At 44.2% G+C, this 27,786-nt stretch overlaps 1 protein-coding gene across 4 annotated transcripts in view; it reads right to left on the reverse strand.

Annotated features, from left to right (window-relative positions):
- ZZEF1 (zinc finger ZZ-type and EF-hand domain containing 1) overlaps positions 1–27,786 on the reverse strand; it is a 115,733-nt gene that overhangs the window by 24,573 nt on the left and 63,374 nt on the right. For all 4 annotated transcript variants that reach the window (XM_082370512.1, XM_082370511.1, XM_082370510.1 and 1 more), the window contains exons 27-42: positions 25,949–26,028; positions 23,664–23,757; positions 22,433–22,901; positions 21,616–21,780; positions 18,058–18,177; positions 17,105–17,266; positions 15,381–15,510; positions 13,535–13,673; positions 11,789–11,954; positions 10,582–10,844; positions 9,042–9,211; positions 4,842–4,992; positions 3,312–3,451; positions 2,701–2,978; positions 1,015–1,189; positions 395–527 (exon numbers count right to left, since the gene is read on the reverse strand). In XM_082370512.1, the coding sequence (XP_082226638.1) occupies positions 395–527; positions 1,015–1,189; positions 2,701–2,978; positions 3,312–3,451; positions 4,842–4,992; positions 9,042–9,211; positions 10,582–10,844; positions 11,789–11,954; positions 13,535–13,673; positions 15,381–15,510; positions 17,105–17,266; positions 18,058–18,177; positions 21,616–21,780; positions 22,433–22,901; positions 23,664–23,757; positions 25,949–26,028 (2,835 nt within the window). The remainder of the gene's footprint in view (positions 1–394; positions 528–1,014; positions 1,190–2,700; positions 2,979–3,311; positions 3,452–4,841; positions 4,993–9,041; positions 9,212–10,581; positions 10,845–11,788; positions 11,955–13,534; positions 13,674–15,380; positions 15,511–17,104; positions 17,267–18,057; positions 18,178–21,615; positions 21,781–22,432; positions 22,902–23,663; positions 23,758–25,948; positions 26,029–27,786) is intronic.

The following is a 27,786-nucleotide window of genomic DNA, read 5'->3' on the forward strand; positions in this document are numbered from 1 at the left end:
AAACAAAGTGGAAAGTGACATGAATGCCAATACAATTATGTGAAGTTATTTTACAGTCCTGTAGCCACCTGACTCCATCATATATTTAAATTACCCATTAGAAAACAAATGACACTGGCAAATGAAAAAAGTAACTGTTCAGAACCTAAACATCTAGCCAACCCAAAAACACAGAGCCATATACACAAAATAACAGTGTGGAAAGGGCCTTCAAAGTGATTCCAATTCAACCACATCACCTCAGAGACAAGCAAAAAGAAGTTCAGGGAGCTATAACTTGTTTTTTAAAAATTCACACGCAGGGGCAAGAACCAAGATATCTTAACTGATTTTAGGGTATACAGAGATTAGACAACTGTCTCTCATTCTTAGAAAAAATAATTATGCTTGGGACCTGTTTTCCTCTTCCGGGTTTTGACATTGACGATCACAGCCCTGTTCTTCTCAGTAAAGTGCTTCAAGATGATCACATTATGTGGTTCATTGGCATTATCCATATAAACACAGCGGGTCCCCGCGCAGAGGACCTGAACATGACACAGACAGAAAAGGCAACTCAGCAGCACATACAGCACAGTGCCTTTTGCTTGTGCCGCTGACTTCAACAAGCACTCAAGGACAAGGTTCTTCCCATCTCTAAGTCCAGGGCCTGGCACAGGCCTGGCACAGAATTGGTTTAAGTGCTTGCTGGATAAAGCCATGTTTTCACAGTTCTCTTCGTCCCAACCAGTTGAGAGACGTGAAAAGTAGAAATGAGATCAAGATGAATGCCAAAGTGAACAACTGTATTTTGAAGTTCTCTGTAATTTAATATATTACAGTTACCTATTATTCAAAGCCAAGAAAATGAATCAAATGGCTAAACTGTTAAAAATGCAAGTTGAACAAACCATCCCATAATCTTGAAAATATACCAATACTGTAAAGGCAAATTATACAACTAAAGAAAAAAAAACTTCCAAAGATATACGCTGTGCACGTGATGAAGAGGAGGCCAGGCCTTCAGTGGCGTACCTGGGGGAAGCCGACCAGCACCAGCAGCGTGAAGATGTTGGTGTGCTTCAGCTGGAAAGGCAGCTGCTTGATGCAGTGGTCTGTGAAGGTGGCAATGACGTCACGCCACAGGGGGGCGCTGTTGAGTGACCGCAGGATCTCCGCCATGGAGCAGGCCCAGTCCAAGCCCACGCGGCTAGAAGGCAAGAGCTCCATGAGATGGCAGCGCACAGGCTCCAAATTCAACTCATCAGGTCGCCACACTCTAAGGCAGACCCAGAAGCATGCCAATGAGCCATTCATTATATTAATTTAGAAACTACCAGAATGTTAGACAACTCTTTATCTGATCAGGAGCCTACTCCTCTATTCTTCCTTTACTTAAAGGTTTCCTTTAAATCATGAATAGATTGTTGTGCTTTATCAAATGATTTTTCTTCACTGGTTGATATGATCACATTGTACTCCCTCACTCCCATTTTGGTTGTTGTTAATGTAGTGATTTTAAAACTGTAAACCCTCCTTGATTTCCTGGAATAAATGTAAAGTAGTCAAAAACAAAACAAACAAACAAATAAACTACCAGAATGATGCTTTTGATATAATGATAAGTGTGTGTGGGGGGGATATCAAGATTTGTTACTTTATACTTTATATATACTCAAGTCTACAGCTATGCTTTTAAAAATCTCTATAAAAGGTCACGCACACATATGCACTTGTGCACACTCACATTCACGCACAGGAAATATATACTAAAATAGCACCAGGGAGTTCCCTGGTGGCCTAGTGGTTAGGATTCTGGGCTTTCACTGCCATGGCCCGGGTTCAATCCCTGGTCAGGGGGCTGAGATCCTGCAAGCAGTGTGGTGGCAGTGGGGAGAATAAAACAGCACCAGATGCATTGATGTGGTACAAGGCAAGGTGATTTTTTCCCCTCATTTTGGTTTTCCAAATTAGGTATTGTGATTATGTTACTTTTTTTTTTTTTTTTTTCTTTTTTTTAAAAAGTGCACCTGTGATTCCATTCAGGTTTTTTTTTTTTTTAAAGGTGTTTTCGTAGGTTAGCTAACTGAAATGCTACATTTTATTTATTTATTTATTTATTTATTTATTTTTCTATTTATTTATTTATTTATTTTTGGCTGTGTTGGGTCTTCTTTTCTGTGCGAGGGCTTTCTCTCGTTGCAGCAAGCGGAGGCCACTCTTCATCGCGGTGCGCGGGCCTCTCACTATCGCGGCCTCTCTTGTTGCGGAGCACAGGCTCCAGACGCGCAGGCTCAGTAATTGTGGCTCACGGGCCCAGCCGCTCCGTGGCATGTGGGATCTTCCCAGACCAGGGCTCGAACCCGTGTGCCCCGCATTGGCAGGCAGATTCTCAACCACTGCGCCACCAGGGAAGCCCTATGTTACTTTTATATAATGAAAATAGATCTATTTTCTTCAACCCCAAAGCCTACACTTATTACTCTCAGGAAAGAACAAACCAGAATATATATCACCAGAGAGTGCCCAGACTGCACAGCTGTCTTAATGTGGGTTTTAAGCGCAGTTTTAATGTTGGTTGACAGTGTTGCTAATAAAACAAATTCCACTCTCACAAAAGATCCCTAGACAAGAGCACGGAAGCACGCTGAAATTAATCAACAGCCAGATCACTGACCTAAAGAAATGAACACCAAGGTGGGGTAGAGTGGGGGTGGCTACCTGTCCAGACACACAGCTCCCAGGCTGAAGAGCAGGTGGGTGGTCTTCCAGCCATCTGGCACAATGGAACTGTCCCCTGCTGCAAACAGGTTGTGTTTGGCTGAGAGGACCTTGGTCACTGCGGCATCTACCTCCACTGGTGAAAGGCGGATGATTAACTGGCCGAGAAGACCCAGGGTGAGGTGATATGTTTCATTCAGGTGGCCTGCGTTTGAGATGACGACCTGGAACATGAGTGGGAGCACGTGCTCCAGGTCTATCAGGGGGACTGTGGGATCCTGTCGAGAGAGGAGAAGAATCTGTTCAATACAAAAATCTATGTAACCACACCAACTAAACACTCCATCTCCTTCATATAGTATTTATAACTGGCCTGGTGCCAAAGGAATTATGCAGTGTCTTTCACAAATGGCTTAGGGACAATCGACTGTGAAATAAACATTCTCAGGTATCATCTTACAATCCTACTTTACTTTATAATCCTACCCCAGGGATATACAGATGACTGCAATTAACAGTTAATTTCAGTATATGGCTTTCCAAAAATTTTTTCTATGCATAACACTACCCACCCCACCCCCCCTTTTTTTAAATGCCAATTTGTCTCTTACCGAGTTTAAGGGAGGTAACATGGCTGCTAATAATCCCAAAATCCTCTTCTGGGAACACTCAGCAAACACCTGCTCAGGGCTTGGAGTAACTGCCTTTTCCTCGATGGGCTTCTGACACGATGCTTCTGAATTTTCAGCATCTGAGTTGTAAAACACCAAGCTTTCAGATTTTGCCAGGTTCTATGTGTGTATGAAGAGGCAAGTAAACCACTGCACTGTTCCTGTGCCACTACAGAATCAAGCTGGGACTTTACAAACCTATTGCTGAACACGTCTTACTGAAGGAGGTCTGTCCTGATCACCCTGGTTTAAGGTTGAGCCCGCCCTCCGATCTCTCCCAGCCCCTCTGCGCTCTCCATTCCCCTGCTCTTTTGCGCTCATGGCATTTAATTACCTTTTAACACACCATATTATTTGATACTGATTGTTTACCGTCTGGCTTCCCTTCTAGATTTTTGTTTCTTTCAATGATGTATCACAAACACCTAGAAATGTGTCTGGAGCACAGCAGCTACTCAGTAAATACTCGATGGATGACTAAACTGTACGTGAACCGGGACGCTGCTCCTCAGAGGAATCAGACCAGAGTGGATTTTGATGACCTGCATTGACATCGAGTGTCAAACTGTTTTCTGGACCTTAGAATTATAGGCCCTGCAGAGAGGTAAGCGTCAGCCCCGTCTGAGAGCTGGCCCCACGGACGGGGCAGGATGCCGGCGCTCACCCCTGCCTGTCACAGAGCGGCCACGTGGGGAGGATCCCGCCTCCCCGGGCCCCCCTGAGGACAGGCTGGCATCCGCTGCCGGCGCTCCTTCTGCCCACAGCGCCCCCTCTCGTGGCTCCTCAGTCGCCCTGAAACAGCCCTGACCTTGCTGTCATCCCCAGCAGGTGTGCGAGGGCCTCCACAGCAGAGTGTACAGCACCTCTCCACTCCCTCCCTCCACACCTGCCCCCCAAGGGACTGCCTGGATTCTCTGGGGGTTCCCACTCTGGGGCCTTTGCTCCTGTAGTTCTTTCTGCCCTGAACGCCCTTCCCCCCAGCAGATCTCAGCACATTCAAGGTCCCATGCAGGCCTTATTTACAAGGGCTTTACACTGACACAACCTGTTCCAGCTACACACCCATCACCGCTAACACCCACTTGGGCCTCTCTCCTGGACAGAATCACATCCCAGCTCAAATGAGTTACACACACCTTTGTCTTAAACCCTTCCAGACTGTCAGCACTGTGAGGGCAGGAGCTATGTGTCCATTTGTCTGACTTGGTCCCTGTTTCATCCCCAGGGCCTAGCATAGTGCTTGGCACAGAGAAGGCACTCAGTAAATTAGGGAATGAACAAGGTAGGAAAGCAGGCAAGATGAAGGAAAGATGACTTTCAAAGTGTTATCAGTACCATCTGATGCAGAACTGAGAAACCATGCACCCTTGGGTGCTAGCCAATTTTAAATTGTGTGCAAGAAATAAGTCAGGGACGGGTATGCGTGCATTTTAAGATGAAAGAGATCAGGGTAACTGTCAGAGTGTTTACCTGGAAGTTCTGTAGGTGCGCGGGCATCTGCAGGTGAGTCTGAAATCTGCGTCTGGCAGGAAGGACCCTTCAGTAATGATGCACCTTCCCCTGCCTTGCTCCTCTGCTTGCAGTCTAAAGGTGTGACTTCCTTAGGGACATCCCTCTTCCCCTAAAAACAAAACGGTGAGTGTAAAAGAATTAAAGTTTCTTTCTTATAAAAGTTTACTTGTTAAAATAATACAACTTTTAAAATCACTAGCCAATCAGTCTTCACAAACAAAAATACTTTTGAATTAGAGAATGCCCCTCGTTTCTGATGATAAATCTGTACTCTAATTAAGACAGTAATCACTGCATCACATCCCCCCAACACCTTCCAAATGCCACTCTGTCAGAGCCTGCAGTCACATAAGCAATGGCTCTGGTACAAACCTCTAACACATTCTATTTATCTTCCAGAAGCCAGGTATGGACAGTTCTTCTCTTGGGGAAAAAGAAAAAAAACAAAGGTGTGGATTTCCTTCTAGCACAGTAAGCTGACTTTACACTTTTGAGAATTCCATTTTGGCAGAGAGACTTACAAAGGGGGCCCTCATTGGAGCTGGGAGGGTTTTCCAGACTCAGGAGTCTGGCAGTGAGCTGCCCAGACTGGCAGGGTGACAGTCCTTGACCTGAATTTCCTTAGGAGTCACTCAGAGTCACCCCAAAAATCACCTGCACTCCCTGGGCCCTCAGGGTACTTTTCCTTGCTGTCACACAGGCTTATATATGGAAACCAGGCCAGGCAGGAAGTCTTCTGTGCATGGTGGAGGCATCCTAGCTCCAAAGAGTCTGCGAAGGCAGGACACTTTGGAGCCAAAGATGGAGCGCTGTCCAACACTAAACACTCACGAGAAGATCCTGGCATCTCCCAGCGGCAGCTGACTTATCCTCCCCTCTCCAGATACTGTAACCTCAACAATCAATCCTACCCTCAACACCCCCCTAAGAAGAAAGTGGCTGTAAGACTGTCCAAGAGATTTGCCCGATGCACACCATGGAACCAAGACAAGAATGGAACTTGAATCTAAGCTTGAAACTGATCACAGCACCAGTTCTGTTTGACCACAGGATGATAGGAGCTTTCTGAGGTTTGTGGTAATCCTGCATCGAGCAAGTCCATCAGCGACATTTTTACAACATACTTTTTTAATTAAGGCATTCTCTATATTGCCCAAGATGCAGAAGAAAAAATGGAAATGGAAGAGAAAAAGTGGGCGCTTGAAGAGTGGACTGGAAACTGGAGTACCACTTACTTGGCTGCCAACAATGAAAACACGGTAAGTGAAAATGGACCACTAAGGATGCACTTCTGCTTATTAACGAGTCATCCAATGGTGACATCGGGGTCACCTTTTATCGAAGGGTTAATTGTACATGTCAAAGCTTCAGCCTCCTTGCGAAAAAAACCTGTGGCTATCTGGTTCAGCATGCTCTACTCAGGGAGGGACTAATTTACACACACTTCCTGATTGCAGGAAGGTATGTATTATTTTTCTAGTCAACATAAGTGAGGACGGCTTCATGACTTCCCTGACGATGGCCCTTGCCAAAGGCCATGATCTGAGCCCTGAAGACTATGAGGTTTTCAAAGAAAACACGAAGCAAATGGCTGTTCCAGTCAAAAATATCATTAAAGTCAGTGACACAGATACCTGCCCCCGTGACACTAATTAGCGACTCCTCCCTGTCCTCATGTCACTGTCGGTTTTTCCCTATGTTAAGTCAGCTAACTGCTTTCTGCATCTGGAAGATAACACATCTAGATCATGAATCGACGCATTATCAGCTTCATCCACATGAAGACAAATGTGCCTTTACTTTCCACTGTGTCCCCTACTTTCTCTCTCCCCTATGAAGCTGAGATCCATAGACCTGACCTTTTTTCCCAGCTCTGTTCCTGACTTGTTTCTTGATCTTGGATTTCTCAATCTCTATGTAAGTTTAAATACAGTTATTTAATAGAAAAAAAAAAAGATTGTCCAAAAAGGGGACCGAGACTGGGAGAGCTACCTGCCTTGTTAAAAATGTACCCTCTGAAAAGATCTCCAACACCATACTCTCTGTACTATGTGGCCCGTTGTGAAAACAGTATAATTCCAAAGTTCTGGCTGATAATGTTAGTCTTGATCTTCTTTCCTGTTATCACAGGACTCCAAAGAGCCACTGCAGTTGCACCACATGGCACTCAAGAGGGTCTCATTACTGGCCAGAGGCCGTTGTAGACAGATGATGTCTCTGGCTGAGACTGCCTTCTCAGTTGTTTAAAACAAAAAGTATCTCTAGACATTAGAGGGAAGGAGGGACAATACCCTTAATACAGCCTAGGATTGGCCAGAAACGCGTAGAAGTTCAAAAACAAGTAATTTGTACTCAGGGCCCAAATAGGATATGGTTCTTAGGACCACTGTAGTGGGGACATTTGGGTTCTGTTGTGGGCACAGTGTTGGAAACTGCAATTTGCTAGATAGAAGACTAAGAGCCAGAGCCAGAGGCAAGGTACCCTGGGTGTACCCAGCTGCTGATGGGACGAGGACCCAAAAGAGGTAGGGACACCTCAGGAATAAAAATAATGCCCTGGGAGATCCTTAGAAAAAAGCTGATTCCAGTCCCTAGGCAGGGAAAGCCTAAGATAAGCCTGAAACATCTTTTTGTATCAAAAATTAAGAAAGTGCATGGAGACATATCGAAAGGACACAAAAGCCAGCTGGAAGTTTCCATTGGCCAAACACAGGACAATTCGAGCATCAAAATAAGTAATAAAAAGTAAAAGATTTTAATCCATTGAATAAAAAAAATTCATTGAGTCCATTTTCATATAAATAAATGAATAAGTAGATACATGGGGAGCGCTGTGCTGATGGGTAGCATAAGATGCTGGGAGTCCACAAGAAGATACAATTATTCCCAGGCTCAAAGGTGAAGACAAGACTGCTGATTTATCCTGTCTCTGCTGATAATGTTCTTTCTGCCCCACCATAATCTGTGGGTGGGTACAATGCTGCCTGGAGAAGGGGTTTTGTGGTCAAAACAGGCTCGAAGGTTATTATGTCACCTGTCCTGTGCTGGCTCTCTGGTGGAATGAAGCTAATAGAATTTTCAAGTTTTTGCCAGCCATCTTTGCTTTTGCCTTCCTCTAAATGACAACAGGATCCCAGTGAGCTATAACTGCCAAATGGGGATCCTCCACAACAGAGACAGAGGACAGAAACAGCAGCAGCACTTAAGGCAAACAAAGCCAGGGGCATTTACAGCACCAGCTCAAACTTTGGAGGCAGCGTCGTGGAAGCTCTGCTTGCTCTTCCACAGAACAATCTCAATGTCACTGTCACAGGTTCCACCTGGATCCAGGAAGGCTTTTCTTCTACTTACACAAGCATTTGTAAACTACTGTAAACTACATACGTAAACTACTTGGTAGGTAGTAAGCAATTAGTATCACCTATTTGTTGGCTGAATATAAAAATAGTTTCACATATATAGTGTTCACCATAGGTCAGGAACCAACCTCTTTAGGTGCATAATCTTGTTCAATTCTTATAAAAACCACAGGAGGCAGGGAACAGGAGTAATTAACACTGACAGGGAACTTAATATGAACACTGCTTTTCTTAAAAAAATGTTTACTTATTTATCTATTTATTTATTTGGTTGTGTCAGGTCTTAGTTGCGGCATGGAGGATCTTCGCTGCTGCGTGAGGAAATCTTCGTTCCAGCATGCGGGCTCTTCACTGTGGCATGCGGGATCTTCAGCTGTGGCATGCGGGATCTTAGTTGTGGCATGCAGGATCTTAGTTGCGGCATGCGGGATCTAGCTCCCCGACCAGACACTGAACCCAGGCCCCCTGCACTGGGAGCACGGAGTCTTAACCACTGGACCATCAGGGAAGTTCCTGAACACTGTTTAAAGCACTTTACAGACATTAATTCAATGTATGTCATGCATGTAAATCCTCACAACAATCCTAAGGAATAGGTATTATCATTATTATCCTTCCATTTTTACCGACGAGAAATCCAAAGCGAAGAGATTCTGGTGACGTGCCCAAGGTCTGACAGAGGATCTGCACCCAGGCAATCTGGGTCACGAGCCTATACCGTTAACCTCTGTACTCCAGTCCCTCATGAGAAAGCTCTGAGCTCACCCGTGATTCTGCCCAGGGAAGGACTGTTACTTACACTGCGGAGCACAGGTGGGCCCGCGTCGGCTGGCTCCACAGCAGCCTGGATGGCTTCTGCCTCTGGCCGCTCCTCTGGTGTCTGGGTGGGCACAGTGACCGGTGGGGCCGGCTTTTCTGAAGTAGAGTCACCGTCTGGCAACATGCCAAGAAGAGCTAGCGCTTTAAGACCTACATGGGAAGCAAATAAGAGAATGGTTAAAAGTTTTATAATCAGGATTATTCCCTGCAAATGCCATAAATCACTTTGCTACTATATGGAAATACATGGCTGAGTTCTCCACAAACTGAACCAAAGAATACTCAGTCCAACCCTCCACCCTCCCACCCCGCCCCGCCACGGCTGTCCAAATCTACTCAGCTCCTAATTTCAGACACCGAAAGTTTCGATAGTGGGGGATACTTGTACTTTATTAACAACAGAGGACAAAAGATACAGTAGGATTGTCTGTTCAGAAAATCATAAACATTAAAATTTTGTAGTAGCCCCACACAGCCAGACTTCTAAATTTCCACTGGCAAATAGATAACGAAATAGCTCTGAAGCACTGGTATTACCCACCTGCTACTTCATCCAAGTCTGATTTCCCTAATGTTTATTAGAATGGGGAGTTAGTCCATTATTCTGAAAGGAATTTAAATTACTCAGAAGTTGAACATTCACATTATTTTTCTCCTTGGCACCCCTCAGTAGAGGCAAAGTCATCTAGATATTTTATTAGTCAAACTTTTTTTTAAAAATATTTATTTATTTACTTATTTGGCTGCGCTGGGCCTTAGTTGCGGCACGCAGGATCTTCGTTGCAGTGTGCAGGATCTTTAGTTGCAGCATGCAGGATCTTTAGTTGTGGCATGTGGGCTCTTAGTTGTGGCATGTGGGACCTAGTTCCCTGACCAGGGATTGAACCTGGGCCCCCTGCTTTGGGAGTGCGGAGTCTTAACCGCTGGACAACTGGGGAAGTCCCTAATCAAACTATTTTAGTTATAATTAGCTCTCATCTAGAACACAGTTGTGTGGAAGTAGATTTGCACTCCAGGTTAAAAAAAGGCTGCATTCCTTTGGCAAAGTTAAGTCTGGTGTATTCAAATACTAAATACTTCATCCCCAGACATCAAGAGTTTTAATTATTAATTTTTTTTACATCTTCATGAAATATTTTAGAGAAACTAAATGCTACTTTAATGCCAACATTTCTCTCAAATGAATCTGGGGATTTTTTTTTTTAATATTTATTTATTATTTATTTATTTATTTATTTTGGCTGCACTGGGTCTTAGTTGCAGCATGTGGGATCTAGTTCCCCGACCAGGGATCGAAGCCGGGCCCCCTGCATTGGGAACACGCATTCTTACCCACTGGACCACCAGGGAAGTCCTGCATCTGGGGATTTAAAATTAGGTTCCACTCCAGGGTGAGCACCTCTTGTGGAAAACTGGGTTTTACTGCCTCTGAACTGAGCACTGCATTTCACTTCCGCTGGGGCTGTTGCTTCACAAGCAGCTGAGGGGTGGTCTGGTTTCCATGCATGAGGAACAATTACCTTTTCCCTGGTGAGCCTTCATCAGACAGTCACCGACGAGCTGCATGCACTGGCTCCGCAGGGTGGCAGCACTGCTGCGGGCCTGGGGATCCAGCTTTTCGCCATCCACGTCCTCGGCGCTGGCCAGGTGGGTGCTATAGAGAGCCAGGGCGGCGAAGAGCAGCCAGGAGTAGTTGTGGATGTAGGGCTGGATGAGCCTCTGCCGGTCGCTGATCCGGATGGTCACCATCGGATGGGCAGTGATACTGTGGGTAGGCAAGTGGCTGCAAAGGCAAGACATTTTTAAGGCCTACAGGCCTTTGTGAGCCCCCAAAAAGGGAGAATGGGGCCTCAGGTGACCACCTGCATGGTCACGACTGGGCATCAGGTACCTCTAAGACTGTGGTTATTGAAAATTTAAAGACAGAGCTTCCCTGGTGGCGCAATGGTTAAGAATCCGCCTGCCAATGCAGGGGACACAGGTTCAAGCCCTGGTCCGGGAAGATCTCACATGCCGCAGAGCAACTAGGCCCGTGTGCCACAACTACTGAGCCTACGCGCCACAACTACTGAAGCCCGCACGCCTAGAGCCCATTCTCCGCAACAAGAGAAGCCACCGCGATGAGAAACCCGTGCACCGCAACGAAGAGTAGCCCCTGCTCGCCCCAACTAGAGAAAGCCCGCGCATAGCAACGAAGACCCAACGCAGCCAAAAATAAATAAATAAAATTAATAAATTTATATAAAAAAAAATTTTAAAGATGGGTATGGGCCCTCTCTTCAGAAAAAGGAACAAACACTGCACATTCCATTTTGGGATTTCACAACCCCCAGAAGACTGTCTATGGATACCAGGTGAAGTAAGAATTCCTTACTGTGAAGTTTCGCAGGGTGTGGTTATAGCATTTTGGTAACGTGAGAAAATGACCATAATCTTTAGAGATGGATATGAAGTATGCAGGAAGGAAATGATTTAAGGTTTGGAATTTGCTTTAAAATACTTTAACAAAGGGAAAAAAAAAAAAAGAATAAGCTAAGCACACATAGCAAAATATTCCTAATTGTTGAGTCTGGGTCATTGTTACATGAAGATTCATTGTACTACTCTCTTTACTTGTGGGTATGTTTGAAATTTTTTATAATGCAAGTTTTTTTTTTAATTATTAAAAAAAAGGCAAAGGAATACATGAAGAAAAGTTTACCAGGCTAGAGGTCATCTGAGACATACCCATAGGAATACTTCTTGGCCGCATAGCATCCGTAGCAAAGGTCAAAGTCATCACACACATTGCAATTCATCCTCCGGCCTATGATCAAACCCTGGCAGTGGTCACACGTAAACTCCATGTTGACCATTTCGTGGTCATCTCCGTGGCCCTCAGGCTTCACCCCACCTGGGGGAAAAACAGCAGCGTGAGGTGGATTGGGCAAAGGGCTCTTAGAAGGGCTAGTTTCCAAACCCAAACCAACCCCAGAAGAAGCAGGGTTGTTCCCAACAGACTGATCGGGGCGTCACGGGCCACAGGCATCTTCTGGAGACCAAGGGTTCCCCAGGTGGCTCTTAGCATATGCACGATGTTCTTGGCATGGAACATCTTAGCAATGGTACCGTGCATTGACCCTGCTTTTCCAGCGCAATACGGAGTCTGATCAAACAGGTCACCAATCCCATCATGACCTCCATCTGGCAGCACAAGTCCACACACCAATTTGTGGGCTGTCGCCCATGACCCCTCCTCTAACAAATATTGGTGTATTCTTCTTAACAGGCACTGAGAAGTTATCAGGTATTTGCTCTTACTTTTTCATTCCCGAATCACAGATGAAAACAGACTCCATAACCACAGACCCACTGAGTGAGAAAGAACGTTAGTCACGAAAGAGACTGACAGCTCTGGTCTCCTTCTTACTCTGAGTCCAATGGGTCTCTGAGCCCCGTCATACACCCTGATCAATGCTCCTTACCTCTGACCCACTTCAGTTCCCACTGCCAGGAACCCAGTCCAGGCACTAATCCCCTTGTCACTATTGTGATTGATTTCCTAAAGGAAACTCTTACATGGACAGAACCCCCTTTCTCTAGCATAGCTCTGGTCATGTTAACACCTTTCTTGAAAAACCTTCCCCACTGTCTGTAGACTCATTCAAATTCCTGAGCCTGGTATCTCTGGGTCCTACAACCTGGGCCCAACCTGTCTCAACCTATCACTCAGCGGCAGACACTGGAGAGTCTGTCTAAACACACTACATATGCTCACTCCTCTGTCCCTGGACTTGCTCAGCTTTGGATGATGATGCACTCTCCACTGTCTCCTTCACATCACCCAGTTCTAACTTTCTTCAAAGACCAATTCACATCCCATCTCCTCCACAAGTCTTCCTGCAACGGTAGCCTTCCTTACTTCTGAACTTTTCCAGAACAATCTATACTGCTCATCTGTAACTCAGCATGTACACTCTTGTCCTGGAATATACATTTTGTGAGCAGGTCCAGTCTCCTGCTAAGACTATAAATGCTTCCAGAGCAGGGGATGTATCTTATTCGACTGGGTGATGCACACAAAGAGCCTTCAACTGCTTACTACTGACAACCTGCTTTATCTCAGCACCTACAAGTCAAGAGGATTCAAGACTTTCTGAAGTTTGCTTGTGTGTATTTTACTTCTTATAAACACTGCATGATTCAGAAGGCAAAATCATTTCCTGAAAACTCAACTGAATGTACATTCATTGGTGCTGAGTGTTTATCAAGTGCCTATACCCAGCAAGATAGAAGATGACAGCACATCACATAACAGAGCTCTAGAGTTTATCATTCAGTTGGGGAGATAAGGGCCATATTCGCCAACAAGTCAGAGAACATTGCTGGGGCAGTATTGTTACTGTACAGTGGGAGTTTAAAAAATGACAAGATCACAGAAAATACAAATGCTTATTCCTTTTGGGTATGGCACACTCAGGCCGTGAAATTTACCTAGGAAGCAAGTCTTGCAGAGATCCATGTCGCTGCACTGCAGACACCGGTAGCGATGCCAGGGGGCAATCTCGTCACACCCATCACAAGAGATGTCCACGTTTAACAGGTCACAGTAGCGAGCAATAAACATGTGCATCTATAAGATGAAATAAAACACAATTAACCAACAGACTTTTAATGTGGCCACTATTCAGTAATCAATCCATCCTTCAGTATGTAGTTAAAATATTCCAGGCACTGTACTAGGTGCTAGGATTAGGAGATGAAGGAGCTTAGTGTCTAGCTGGGAATTCCCTGAAGCAAACAGATGACAGTATACAGTACGATAGGGGCTTGGATAGACAATTTCAGGAGGCTTACAGGGCACGTGGAGGTTTTTCAAAGGTGCTAATTCCTCAGGTGAGACCTGAGGGGCAAACAGGCATTAGCTGGGTGGGGGTAAGGGTGGGGGGCACGCCGGATAAAAGCAATAGCAAGTTCTACAGGAGGCACAAAAGGATCAAGACAAGGGCTCATGAACTTGGCAATAATTCCGTATGTAGAATACAGTGTGGAGGGGGGATAACCAGATAAAGTTAGAAAGGTTAAACCACAGGTGCCTGGGATGCTAGTCTAAGGAGTCACGGACGTTTTAAACGAAGAGTAACTGAGCATTCTGAAGGCCCCTCTGGTTGCTGAGTGAGAATGGATCAGAGAGGGCAAGACTGGAGACAGGGAGACCGACCCTGACAGCAGCTGTTAAAGCAACCCCCCAACAGGCGATAAGGGCTGGACTGGGCCAAAAGTGAGATGGTGGAAGGTGGGAGAGCTGAGAGGTAGTAGAAGGCAGAGGTGAGGAACCTTGGGGGCTGACTGGTTATAGGGGCCCGCGAAAGGGAAGGGTCAAGAACAACATCTAGATTTCTGGCTTGGGTACTCGGCTGGACAAGGGTAGTGTTCACAGATACCGGAAACACTGCAAAAGAAGCACTGTTTGCTGGCACTTAAGAAGAAAAACTTTCTGGGGGAAGAGTAAGGGCACCATTTCATGAGCAAAACAAATTGTTTTACTGCAAAGTCCCTGGAGGCTACAGTATGCTTTATCTTTACGGCCTAGAAATAAGGGAAGTAAACCACTAAGTCACCATACAGTAGTATAGCATAGCAAACATGCCAAGCCACCTTAGAATGGCTCCCAGTAAGGTATTAACATACAAGAGAGAAAAATCGCAAAGGCCAAGTTGGTGTGCTCCGTCCAAGTACCACAGAGATGCCAAATGAGCAAAGTAACTGGCACATAGTAGGCACACAAACTAAGAAAATGAATGCACCTGAGGTAGCAGATGCCTGGCATAATGTGGTGGTGACAGATAAACCCCTAATGTGGAGATGGACATGGCAGGCTACGTGAGCCTGATGCCTCTACACATATGAATCATGTAACTGATTCTGGGCACACATGGCTGCTTCCACGCTCACCAGGCAACCTTCTGATTGAAACATGACTTCCCAAGTTGCTTGCCTACAGGAAAAGAATGTACCACGGACACCAGAATCCAGGGCCTTCAGCAATTCTATTTCCCACTATAAATTAATAAACCGGCACCTATTATTTTACTTTAGCCCCACGAGCCTATTTCCTGCAGATCTAGTTCTACGGGAGGGAACCACCACCTGATTGTGGTCAAGTCAGGATTCAGGGCCCCTCAGGTTAAAGACCAGGCTGGGTGATGGCCACTCACTAAGGTACTGACTGCCGCCTGGAGCCCTCTCAGGGGACAGCCTGCTGGCACTCCCCCGCACAGACTCTCCTCTCCAAACTCCTAGCAAGTCACTTCAGGTTACTCTAGTTGAGAGGTCTTACTTTCCTCTGCTTCTCTGGATCTTCCTGGGCTATTTTTTCATACCAGGCCTCAAACATGCCATCCTGACACTCATCCATCCATTCTGAATTCTGCTTGGCATCAGCAAGCTCATCTTCTTCACTCCATTGGCTGAAAGAAGGACATAAAGAGAGAAAAGCATGCCTCTCCCAATAATCAAGGAAAGTGCTTGTTAGCAGACTCTGTGTCCTACGGGTCTAATACACGAGGCACTTTTAAACTTCTGAAGGGAAGAGGTCAATTTGGTTTTCAAAGCCCCAGGATTTGCCAGATGTTTGACAGATATATACCAATAAAAAGGGAGAAGCCCCTTCCAGAGTAGACTACAATGGGTGAGGAATTAGAGCTTGAAAGGTTGTACCTACGTGGCATAATCCCACTCAACAACCATTTGTGGTGAACCTACTATGTGCCAGGCACTGGAGCCAAATAAAGCAATTAAAAAAAAAAAAAGTCCGATTTGGACATGCTCAGCACACCCTAGTGGCAGCAGCATGAGAAGGGAGTCAGCAGACCCTGGGGCCTCAGCTCTCCCGCTGGCTGCTGTAAGAGCTGGACACAGCACTCAGCCCTGGTCCTCAGTTTCCTCATTTCTAATAGATAATCTCAGGGACTCCTTTTGGGTGCAAAATTATAGCTTTCCATAATTTCAGTTTACAGTTTGTTTCAGCAACCGGAATTTTAAATACAAAAGTATTTGCTCGACAGCAAATGCAAAACATCTACCAACCAACAAATACACATTTGTTCATTCACGTGTTCCAACAAACTGACTTCAGGCCCACTCAGACTGAGCTCTGCTGCGGGTGCTATGGGGAGTGGCGAGGAAGGTGCGGCCCCTACTCCCGAGGACTGGGTCACGTAGGAGCAGGCGGAGCTTGAAACAAGGAGCAGACTGATGGCTGAAGAGCCAGCACGCTGATGCCCCAGCCACTCCCCCCCACCCCGTGCTGTGTCCCAGCCCTCCGCCAAGAGCGCCCTCCGCCAAGAGCGCCCTCCGACAGCAGGGCAGTGGCTGCGGTTTGTGAACAAGGAGACCGCTTAAATTCTATCTCCTCTTCCCAGGATATCTCTTCTGAGAGAGTGAAAATTGGTGTTGACTCATTCACTGATTTCCTCCTAATTATCTCCTCTTGCTCTTCTTCCCCCTTTCTCTTCTTTCTTTTCTACAGACATGAGTGATTAATGGGTAAGTGGAATGAGAAGTGGAAAGAAAAAAAAAAAACTTTGCATACTATTTTTTCCCCTCATACCTTAAGTCCTTGTAATGTGCAAGAGGTTATAGTGGCTAAAAATCACCTACACACACCACCACCAACAACAACAGAAAAGGATTCTCTAATTCAACGAGCTATATGAGGATCTCCAAAAATGAGGAGAAAACTCATGCTGAGTTCACAATACCACCACCACCAGTTTATATACAACACCATGCACCAGATACCTGCTAAACACTGAGAAACAGAACTCATTCATTCTTCGCAGCAATCCTGAGGTAGGTACTGTTATTACCTCCAGCTCTAAGGATGAGGAAACTGAGGCACAAAGGAGTTTAAAAAGTTGCCCGAGGTCATCCAGCTAGTATGTGGCAAAGCCAGGATACTCCCCAGAAAGTCTAGCTCCAGGCCCGAGCTCTGAATGTGCTACGATCCCTGTACTTGACGAGCTACTGTAGGAACTGCAGAGTGCAGGACTGTGTCCTTACCTGATCACACTGTCATGGACACTTATATTTTCTTGTGACATTCTCATGAGGAGATCTGGTAACTGAATGTCAACAAAGAAGGTGAGATCACTGGGTTCCCAGCCCATATCCAAAAGATGAAGCAGGGCCGTCTGGACACAGGACAAGGCAGGCAGCAAGGACCTGAAGAGGCCACGAAGGTGAAAGTTACTAAAGCTGCCCATCACCCACAGAGACAACAGAAACAATGCGAATCAGAGACCTGGTGTGTTTGTCAGTGGAAAACAGAAGGGAACGCCAGATTGCTAGTTTGGGTTCCTTATAATCTCATTTCAAATTTCTCAGACTCCATACAAACCTTCTTCAAACAACAGCTTAAGCAAAAGAGTTCTGAAAGCATAAAGAGAAAGGTCTCCACCCTGCTAGGACTACCACAGGGGACACTTTACGGTAAAAGACCGAGTAGTAAAACTCACCTTTGATAAACAGCAAGGTCAGGGCCAGGCCCAATTAGCCTAGGTTATACAGCTCAGATGTAGAGAAGAACCATTTGATTTAAGGTTTATGTCTAAACCACTTACTATGGAGGAGACTGGGGAATGGCTTTCTATTCAAGTTTTGTTTGTTTTTAATTTTTATTGGGATATAACTGATTTACAATGTTGTGTTAGTTTCAGGTGTACAGCAAAGTGTCTATTCAAGTTTTTAAAACTGAAAAAAACAGGTCACAAATTTTCAGATGAACCAAAACCTATCCACCTTAAAAAACTGCACACACCATATAGAAAAAAGGCTGGGAGAAAATATACTGGTAAGTTAACATTAGCAATTAGCTCTGGACGGTAAGATTAGGGGTTATTTTTATTTTACTCTTTGTGCTTTTCTGTATTTTTAACAGTGGACATGTATTTCTTTAAAAAATCAGAAAAAACAGAAATAATTTTTTCTCTAGAAATCATAAAATTATCCCGTACCTGTCGTTTATGTTACTAAATCCTTTAACTGCTTTGACCAAAAACAGAACAAACTGATAGTAAGTGTCTCGAATTTCTTTGTGTAGATCGGCACCACAGCCCTCCAGGTGTCCAAAATAACTAGAAACAGAAGAAATTACCAGTCACTTAATTGCCAGAACATTAATCACTTAATTGCTAACGAAGTGGCACAGAAACTTAACTAAATAAAAACATAACTGCAGAAAGTAACAGACAAAACAGCAAGTGACTCATCTGCTTGGATCAAGAAGGTTGCCCACCAGGAGTATGGAGATGACAATTATTAACCTTTCTTTGTTAGTATAAAAACCACCCTTCCCACCACTACCTGAGCGCCTGGTACCATGTTAAGTATTCGTCACAAATTACCAAACTTAATCGTCTCCACACAGTCACGCCCACCCCTCTGCCTCCCTTCAGTGACGACTTTAGTGCCAAGCTCAGTGTCTTTCCGACCCTGATCCTTGTCACCTTGGAGACTCCAACACCCATGGGAATGATGCCCCAGTTCCGCCGTCTCTGGATTCTCTGCCATCTTCACCTCCAGCGATCTTCTCCTCCAGCCCCTTTGCCATCCCCATCTGAGGGTCATTTCCTTGACCTTGTCACCCCAGTAACGGCGTTACCTCTGAAATCCTGACTTCAGAACATCCTGCTCTGACTGTGACCTCTCACCCTGCTCACCTACACTGCGACTCCCACCAATCCCAGGGAGCCCCAAGCCATGACGCTCCCTCACGTTGACTATCCACCACTGCCGCCAGGCTTTCTCTTTGCCCCGTACTCAGCTTCAAGTCTATGGCCCGTCACCATAATCATACCTTAGCAATCACCAAGTCCTTTGCTGCCTTCTCCCTCCACATACTTGCCTGAGAAATCATATGCCTACATCAAAATAGCTAATTGTTGCTGGAGGAAACACCACACAACCAAGCTGACTAGTAGCACTTCACGTTCACAACCATAATTCTCAAATAATCTCTCCAAACTGTCAGGCGATCAGAACGGCTGTCTCAATTTTCACTACTAAGTTCAAACCTTCCTGCTTCTCCTTAAACTTCCACTGCCTCCTCCTAAGCCATTATTTAGAGCTGATAACTACCCTCAAATTTTATATTTTGAAAACAGAAATGATCCCACAGGAACTCCCCCATCTTCGCACCACCAAACCTACCAACCAACTTGCATCTTTATCCCAGTGCGTTTCCTCCTGCTGCCAGAGACAGTCTCCCTGGCTCTCAAAGGCCGACCACTCTACTTACACCACTGCTACTGCAATTGAGTCCTCCTTCCTGCATCGAGTTTTCCTCACTACTGACCCACTCCCGCCAGTGTACAGTATACTCTGCTATCTCTTCAAAACCCTCAGTTGATGCTACATCCCCTGCAATTACTATCCTAATCCTCTGCTCCCCTTTAAGGCCAAATTTCCTGAAATAATTGTCTAGTCTCCCTCTCCATTTCATCACCCCCATTCTCTTCTCAACCCAGTCCAACAGGGCTTGTAGCCTCATGGCTCCAGTAAGACTGCTGTCAAATCCACTGTGTTCTTATCTCGCTCAACCTCTCACATCAGCATGTGACACAACGGACCGTTCCTATCTTTTTTTTTTTCTTTTGGCTGTGTTGGGTCTTCATTGCTGTGCACGGGCTTTCTCTAGTTGTGGTAAGCGGGGGCTACTCTTTGTTGCGGTGCGCGGGCTTCTCATTGTGGTAGCTTCTCTTGTTGCAGAACACGGGCTCTAGGCGCATGGGCTTCAGTAGTTGTGGTGTGCGGGCTCAATAGTTGTGGCTCACGGGCTCTGGAGCACAGGCTCAGTAGTTGTGGTGCACGGGCTTAGTTGCTCCACGGCATGTGGGATCTGCCCGGACCAGGGATCGAACCCGTGTCCCCTGCATTGGCAGGTGGACTCTTAACCACTGCGCCACCAGGGAAGTCCCATTTCTACCTTTTGAGATACATTCTTCTGTCGGCTTCGACGGCACCACCATCCCCTGGTTTTTGCTCTTGGTGGTCACTCCCTGGTCTCCTCAGCTGACTCCTCTTCCTGTGCTTGACTTCATCTAAATAAAGAAGTGCCCCTAAGGCTCAGTCCGGGGCCCCCTCTTGTCCATCTCTCTGCACTCTTTCTAGAAGGTCTCATCTGGTCTCACGGCTTTACGTACCATCTATATACTGACAACATCCAAATTCTATCCCTACTCCTGGTTTCTTTCGAGAACTTTAGACTCTTATCTCTATTTTCTCATATTTACTTGGGTATGAAAGAAGCAGTTCAAACTTAACATGGCCAAAACAAAACTTTTGATTATCATCCCAATCTGTTTCTTCCATTCTCTTCCCCTCAGTAAAACCCAGCTGCTCAAGCCAAAATCCTAGAGGCTTCTTGCCCCATGACTCTTTTCATTCACCCTCTAAATCTAATCCATCAACAAGTCCTTACAATTCCACCTCCACGGTGTATCTTGAATCTCATCCTTTTCTCTCCTTCTCCAGTACTATCTCCTGGTCCAAACCACCTCCACCTCTTGCCTGGGCTACTGCAACAATCTCTCCCAGTCTCTCCACTGCTTTTCTTCCTTCCACTCTTTTTCATGTAGTAGCCAGAAGTATCTTTCATAAATATATATCACAGTGTGTTCCCCTTGGGCTTAAATTTCTCCGGGGACTTTCCATCTACAACTCTGGGTAAAATCCAAACACCTTAAACCATATCCTACAAAGCTTTACATAATATGGGCCCTGATTTTCTGACCTCACCTCCTCCTATTTCTCTCGCTCAGGCACACTGGCTGTCTTTCTGCTCCTCGGGCTAACCCCCCACCCTAGGGTCTGTGTGGTGGTCCTTCTGCCTGTAGTGTTCTTTCTCCGGATCTCAGCTGGTCACTCATGCCTTGGTTCCATGTCCTCCTCAGCCTGCCTTCCCCAACTCCACAAATTAGGTCACTCTGTATGAAATCACCACATAGCCAGATTACCACTATATATGTATGTCTGTTTTTCGTTTGTTTGTGTTTGTTTTGTTTTGTCTGTCTCTCCTAAATAGAATACAGGCTCCACTAGAACAAGGATCTTGTCTGCCTTGCCCACTGCTATATACAACACCTAGAACAGTGGCTGGTATAGACAACACTTGGGAGGTATTTACCAAGTGGCTGCTGAAACAACCTTGTGAGGTACTTAGATTTATGTTGTTACGGTAAATGAGCATTAAATTTGGCCCACAGCTTCCAGGAGCCAAATGATGAGTACGGGTACACAGGCAATACCACCCTCATTGGTAAAATAAAGCTGATAAATTCATCAAGAGGAATAAACATGTTCTGGTATTTACTTACTAAAAGGATAGAATGAGAGATAGAATAGAATAGATAGAAGGATAGAATCATTTCCTTAGAATGAGAGAATGAATTGTTCAAAAACATAAATTTGTATCCTATATGGAAATGATAGAGCTCTTAATTAGAGAAGACAATCAGGATTTCTTTAAAACGACCCCTGCTTGTTTCCCTTGCAGGCTCGTACTTTGGACTTACTTGGTAAACTCTTTCTGGCAGGTCAGAAGTTCCAACAGGAAAAGTATGAAAGGCGGGTGGAAGCAGTGAGGCTGCCCAAGGGACTCCGTACAACACTGAATGATCCTCAGGACCTCGAGGATGCTCCGGGCTTGGGCCTTCCTCAAGGAAAGAACCTTTACAACACTGGAGACAGAACTCAAGTCAGGAACACCCAGAAAACTCTCGAGCTGGGGCAGAAAGAAAACAGACCCCTACCCAGGTTCTGATGCCGTATTAATAAAAAGGAAACACTATTGTGAGGTATCATTCAGGAAGGATAGCAAGACCTGTTTGCTACTTTTAGTCATTACTCGGCAGCACTACAAATCAGTTCACTGTCCAGAAGCCCAACAACTCACGTTGAACAATTAACTGATTAAAAAGGAACTCTGTCTCTGTGGTAAACCAGGGACAAACTTAGGACAGGAAATTAAAACATGCAATACTTTCAGAGGTATAGGCCCACTGACAAGTGATTTTGTCAGAAAATATCAAATCCTGAATTTCTCCCAGCGTTAAAATAAGACAAATCTATTTTGGCAGCTACCAAGAGGAATGTTTCTTTTCTTATCCAAATGGTACATTATTGAGATATAATGTACATACAGCATAATGTACAAATCTCAAGTGAAAAAAATACTTCTTTAAAAGAAAAAAAAAATATTAAAACTTTTTTCTTGAACATTCTAAGACAAATCTTGATCTGTCCTCCAAGTATCATTTGCTCGTTTTTAACATGAACTTCAAGTCTTTGACGAGACTGGCTACCTGCTGCTTGAAAAGAGAAGGCACTCACCTCTCGTGGGAGAGTGACTGATCTTTAATGAAGTCCATGGCATCCTTCAGCACAGGGTACTTCTCTTTTACTGTGGGCAACGGTCTGGCCTCCTCCACTGAGCGGAAGGAGAGCAGCCGGAGCCGCCCCCGGGTGAAGGGAGGCCGCCGGGTGGGAGTGGAAGGTGACGAGGGCTCTTCGGCTGTGGCAGAGGACACTTCTGCGGCAGGAGCGCCACTGCTGGGCGGCAGCGTGGGCTGGACATCCAAGCCAGGACTCCTATCTTCCACAGCAGGGGGCGCTGCTTTGGTGGGAGATGCAGAGGCTTGGAAATGTTCTTCCACCACAGAGCTTGTCCTCTGGCGCTTGTCCAGTGGTCGCAGATGATCTGTGTCATCTACAGCCACCAACTTGCCACAGCCTTCTTTTGAACTTACACCCATGGGCAAACATTTCAGTAATAGCAGACTCTTCTGAATACACTCTTTCGCTAAATGCAAAAAGCAAGAAAGATAATGAAAAAAAGTCGAAATTAAACTTGTTGCCTACTTTTGCAGTGAAAGTAATCTACTTAAACTCTACAATTTAGGACAAGAAATACCCCCATTAACACAGTGATATACACATCTACTGACAGGACAGAATCAAATTTTCTCTCATTATATACATCAAAGTCTCCCTAGCACTATCATCAGCACACTTAAAGTTTTATTGTGGACATTTTCAAACATACATAGAGAGAGAACAGTATAAGGACCCCTCCCCTTGCCCAGGTTTAATAGCCATCGATCCAGGGCCAGTCTTCTTTCACCCACTCCCACTCCATGGATTATTTCCATGCAGATCCCAGGCATCACATTATTTCATCTGTAAAATCTTCAGTATATTTCACTAAAAAAAAGTTTTAAATAATAACGTAACCAGGAAATTTAAAAAATTAACAGTAATTCCTTAATTTCATTAAATATTTAGTGTGAATACACTTCAAAAACATAACAAGATGTAGCTCAAAAAGCACTTCGTGCCTCCTAAGGAAAGTAATTAGAAAGATGCTCCGTCTGGATCATGTTAATAAACAATTAACAACTGGCACTTCTCTATTTGTGAACATCCTTGGAAAATACATTTAGTGCCTGTGTTACCTTCCCTAGGTAAACACAGCTTCAACTAAACTTATCTAGAAGGTGGGTCACTGGTTTTCTACAAAATGGAAACAGAAGGCCCAGTGACGACAGCCGGAGCTGGCACTCACCCAGGCTCTCGGGGTTCACCTCAGCAGCTTCGGACCCGCGTTGTTCTTCTGCCTCACTCCCCAGGCTCATCTGGGACTTCTGCTTCATCTCTAACTGGGGAAGGATTTGAGCCACATAATTACGCTGTCCAGACAGGGCAGCAAGGGCAGCCACAGCAAACTACTTCAAAAGCACACAGTGTTGAGATCCTGGAGAACTTTACAGTTCTGTGCACAGCACTGAGCTGTTTTTGTTTGTCCTAGAAATAATTCAGGATTTGAAGCTGCCTAAAGGTCTACCTGCAAAACTTCCTCCTTTTCAACTATGTGTTATTTGGGAGGGATTTGTAACCATGACCCTATTCTTTAAAAAATTCTAGAACCCTGGATTTGGAGGGGCCCTTACCTAAAGCTGACCTAGTACAGATAAAGAAGTGAGGTCTCGGGACTTCCCTGGAGGTCCAGTGGTTAGGACTCCGTGCTTCCACTGAAAGGGGCACGGGTTCAATCCCTGGTCGGGGAACTAAGATCCTGCAAGCCGTGTGGTGTGGCCAGAAATCACACACCCGGTTTGCAGCAGAGGTTCAACCACAAGTTGATCTCTATTCTCCTCCGAAGGAGGGGACACCTCTAAGTGATGCTGAGACTGCCAGGCAGAGAACGGTGCTTCTAGTACCAGCACAGGCAATGGTCACAGTTTGGGCCATGGTGCTGACAGCCCAGACAGAAGACCACGTGTGATGTATGTAGACCAAGGTCTTAGAGAGAAGGCTGGTATCTCGTCCAATCATCGGCAGTCTGTCATATGCTAAACCAGAAGCATAATCTACAATGTGCTTTGTCACAACTGCCAAATCCTTTTTACTTGAACTGTGTGTGGCCGCTGACTTTATCGGACACTCTTTCTTAAATTGCTATTACTGCCTTGGTTCCTTTGTCAACACACTCTTCTGATTCACCCGCCACCATTCTGATGATGATACCTTTTAGTTTCTTTTGAGAGTCCCTGTTCATTTGGGTCTCCATCTATCTATCTCGTCTACATTGAGCACCAACAATGTTCTAATCATTGTGGATTTTGTCCAAGGCTGTCTGTTCCTGGATAAACTCATACATTTTTTAAAAAAACTATTACCAATGATTTGAAGTTATCGTTATCTCTGCCTTGACATTTATATTCTTTCACATTTACTAAATTCTCCAGCTAGATGTCTTAAATAACCTAGATGTCCTCATACTTAACATGTCTCAAACTGAACTTAGCACCCCACTCCCAGATCCAAGACCATTCTTCCTATTCTGGTCAACACTTCTACCCACCCACCAAGTCACCCAAACCAGGAACACAGAAACAGTCCTAAATTCCATTTGCCTGTTCACCACTCAGATCAATCACACAGTCTAATTATCTTATCTCCCAAGTAGCAGAAGCCATCCTCATCTAATTACCACAACTAGTCTCCTGCTTTCAATCTTATTACCAGCCTCTACTCATTTATTTTAAGACTGCTTTCTCAATTACTATACAATATTTAAGGTGGTTGTAAATATATATATAAATAATACTAATATATACTCATCTCCACACCTAAGAAATAAAAACAATTCTCCTGAATTTGATGTTTATCATTTCCATGCATCTGTATAATTTTACTACATATTTATGTACATAACAGAGATCTAGTTTATGTTTAAGCTTTATATGAGGAATATCATACCTATGCATTCTTCTACAACTTGCTATTTTTTGCTCATCATCACATTTGTGAGCACCACCCATGCTGATACAGGCAGCTCTACTTCGTTCACTTTCACTGTAATACAGTATTATACAGTAATATAATATATAATTTTTTTGTCCGTTCTATAAATGGGACATTTTGTTCTTCCAGTTTATTGCTGTCATGAACAATGCTGCAGAACTACTTTTCTAAAATGCAGAAAGCCCTCTCCTTTGAAAGAGTGCTCTCCTCTGCCTAAAACTGTCATTGGTTGCCCAGAATCTAACGCAGTGCTTTTCCCCCTGGTCTAAAAGGTTAGGTTCCACCGAGCAGCCTTTGGGTTACAGAAGGAGGTGAGGGGGGGGCTCAACTGAACCCTATTTACTCTGACAATCTCAACATTCACCAAATTATGATTTCAAGGGTTCTAAATTATTTTTTAATCCATTCACATCACTGAACTTTAGTTTTGAAAAACATTCCTAAAGTTAAATTCTTGAGAAGAGAGCTACTTACCTTAATTCAATGATATCACGGTGGGAAAACTCAAAATATATAAAAATCACATGCAAAGGAAAACCTTACCATCCATATTCGAATCCCATCTGCCAAGGAATACACCTGTGCGATCTCCTCACTCAGGGCTGTCTTGCCCCCACTGTTTACTGGGGAAAGGAGAGGTTACATTCAGTTAACACAATTCACTACTGCAACATGAAGCCCAAAGTCACCTCCCAATCTCCGCAAAGGAAAACTCTTCCCCTGACTTTCGCACATGGGGGGTCGTAAGAGAGGACTGGGGGGAAAAAACTATCAATTAAACCACAAACACCTGTAATGGGTTCTCTGTGTTACTTCAAACTAACTTTTTTCAAACAAACAGCATCTGAAATGGATATACTGTTAAAGTAAAATATTAAAAGTAAAAATATAAAAGTAAAATATAAAAAAATTAAAAGCAAAATAAAATTATTAAAAGTGAGTAAAAAATAATTATTAACATGGAAAATCTACAAACAATAAATGCTGGAGAGGGTGTGGAGAAAAGGGAACCCTCTTGCACTGTTGGTGGGAATGTAAATTGATACAGCCACTATGGAGAACAGTATGGAGGTTCCTTAAAAAACTAAAAATAGAATTACCATACGATCCAGCAATCCCACTACTGGGCATATACCCTGAGAAAACCATAATTCAAAAAGAGTCATGTACCACAATATTCACTGCAGCTCTATTTACAATAGCCAGGACATGGAAGCAACCTAAGTGTCCATCGACAGATGAATGGATAAAGAAGATGTGGCACATATATACAATGGAATATTACTCAGCCATAAAACGAAATGAAATTGAGTTATTTGTAGTGAGGTGGATGGACCTAGAGACTGTCATACAGAGTGAAGTAAGTCAGAAAGAGAAAAACAAATATCATATGCTAACACATATATATGGAATCTAAAAAAAAAAAAAAAGGGTTCTGAAGAACCTAGGGGCAGGACAGGAATAAAGACGCAGACGTACAGAATGGACTTGAGGACATGGGGAGGAGAAAGCGTAAGCTGAGACGAAGTGAGAGAGTGGCATTGACATATCTACACTACCAAATGTAAAACAGATAACTAGTGGGAAGCAGCTGCATAGCAGAGAGATCAGCTCGGTGCTCTGTGACCACCTAGAAGGGTGGGATAGGGAGGGTGGGAGGGAGACACAAGGGGGAGGGGATATGGGGATATATGTATATGTATAGCTGATTCACTTTGTTATACAGCAGCAACTAACACAACAATGTAAAGCAATTATACTCCAATAAAGATGTTAAAAAAAAAACATGGAAAAAAGTTCATGGTATATAGTAAGTAAAAAAGGCTGGTTATGAAACAGTATGTACAAAATTATCTTATTTAAAAAGAGTATACATAGTAAAAACATGGTGTGTATATATACATATGTACACATATAAATATACCTAAATAAAAGGCCAGGTAGATATATAGAAAAATGTTCTTGAAGTGGTGAGATTATAGTTGATTATTACTTTAAGCTTTTCTGTACTTTGTAAGTTTCTACATGAATAGGTATTATTTTTATAATTAGAAAAATAACAAAAAAGTTTTCTTTTTTGTCTTTTTTTTTTTAAAGAAAGACCCATGAGGCCTGCCCCTTTTCATCTAAAAACCAGAGGATAAATTACTAGAACACGGTGACGCTCTCTGTTGAGCCAATGTAAATGCAGTGTATTTTCTGAATACCTAGAATGTGCCAGGCTCTATACCAGGCACTGGGAAATACAATGCTGAAAAAAACAAACATGGTTCCTGCCCTCAAGCAGCTTAGAGTCTAGTTGAAAAACTCCTCCCGTACATTTCTAACCCAAAAGGGTGACAAATTTTTAGACAAAGATGAGCAAATTAGCTAGACAAGGA

The sequence above is a fragment of the Balaenoptera borealis genome (assembly GCF_965194805.1).
Source record: "Balaenoptera borealis genome assembly, chromosome: 20".
In the NCBI taxonomy this organism is placed as follows: domain Eukaryota; kingdom Metazoa; phylum Chordata; class Mammalia; order Artiodactyla; family Balaenopteridae; genus Balaenoptera; species Balaenoptera borealis.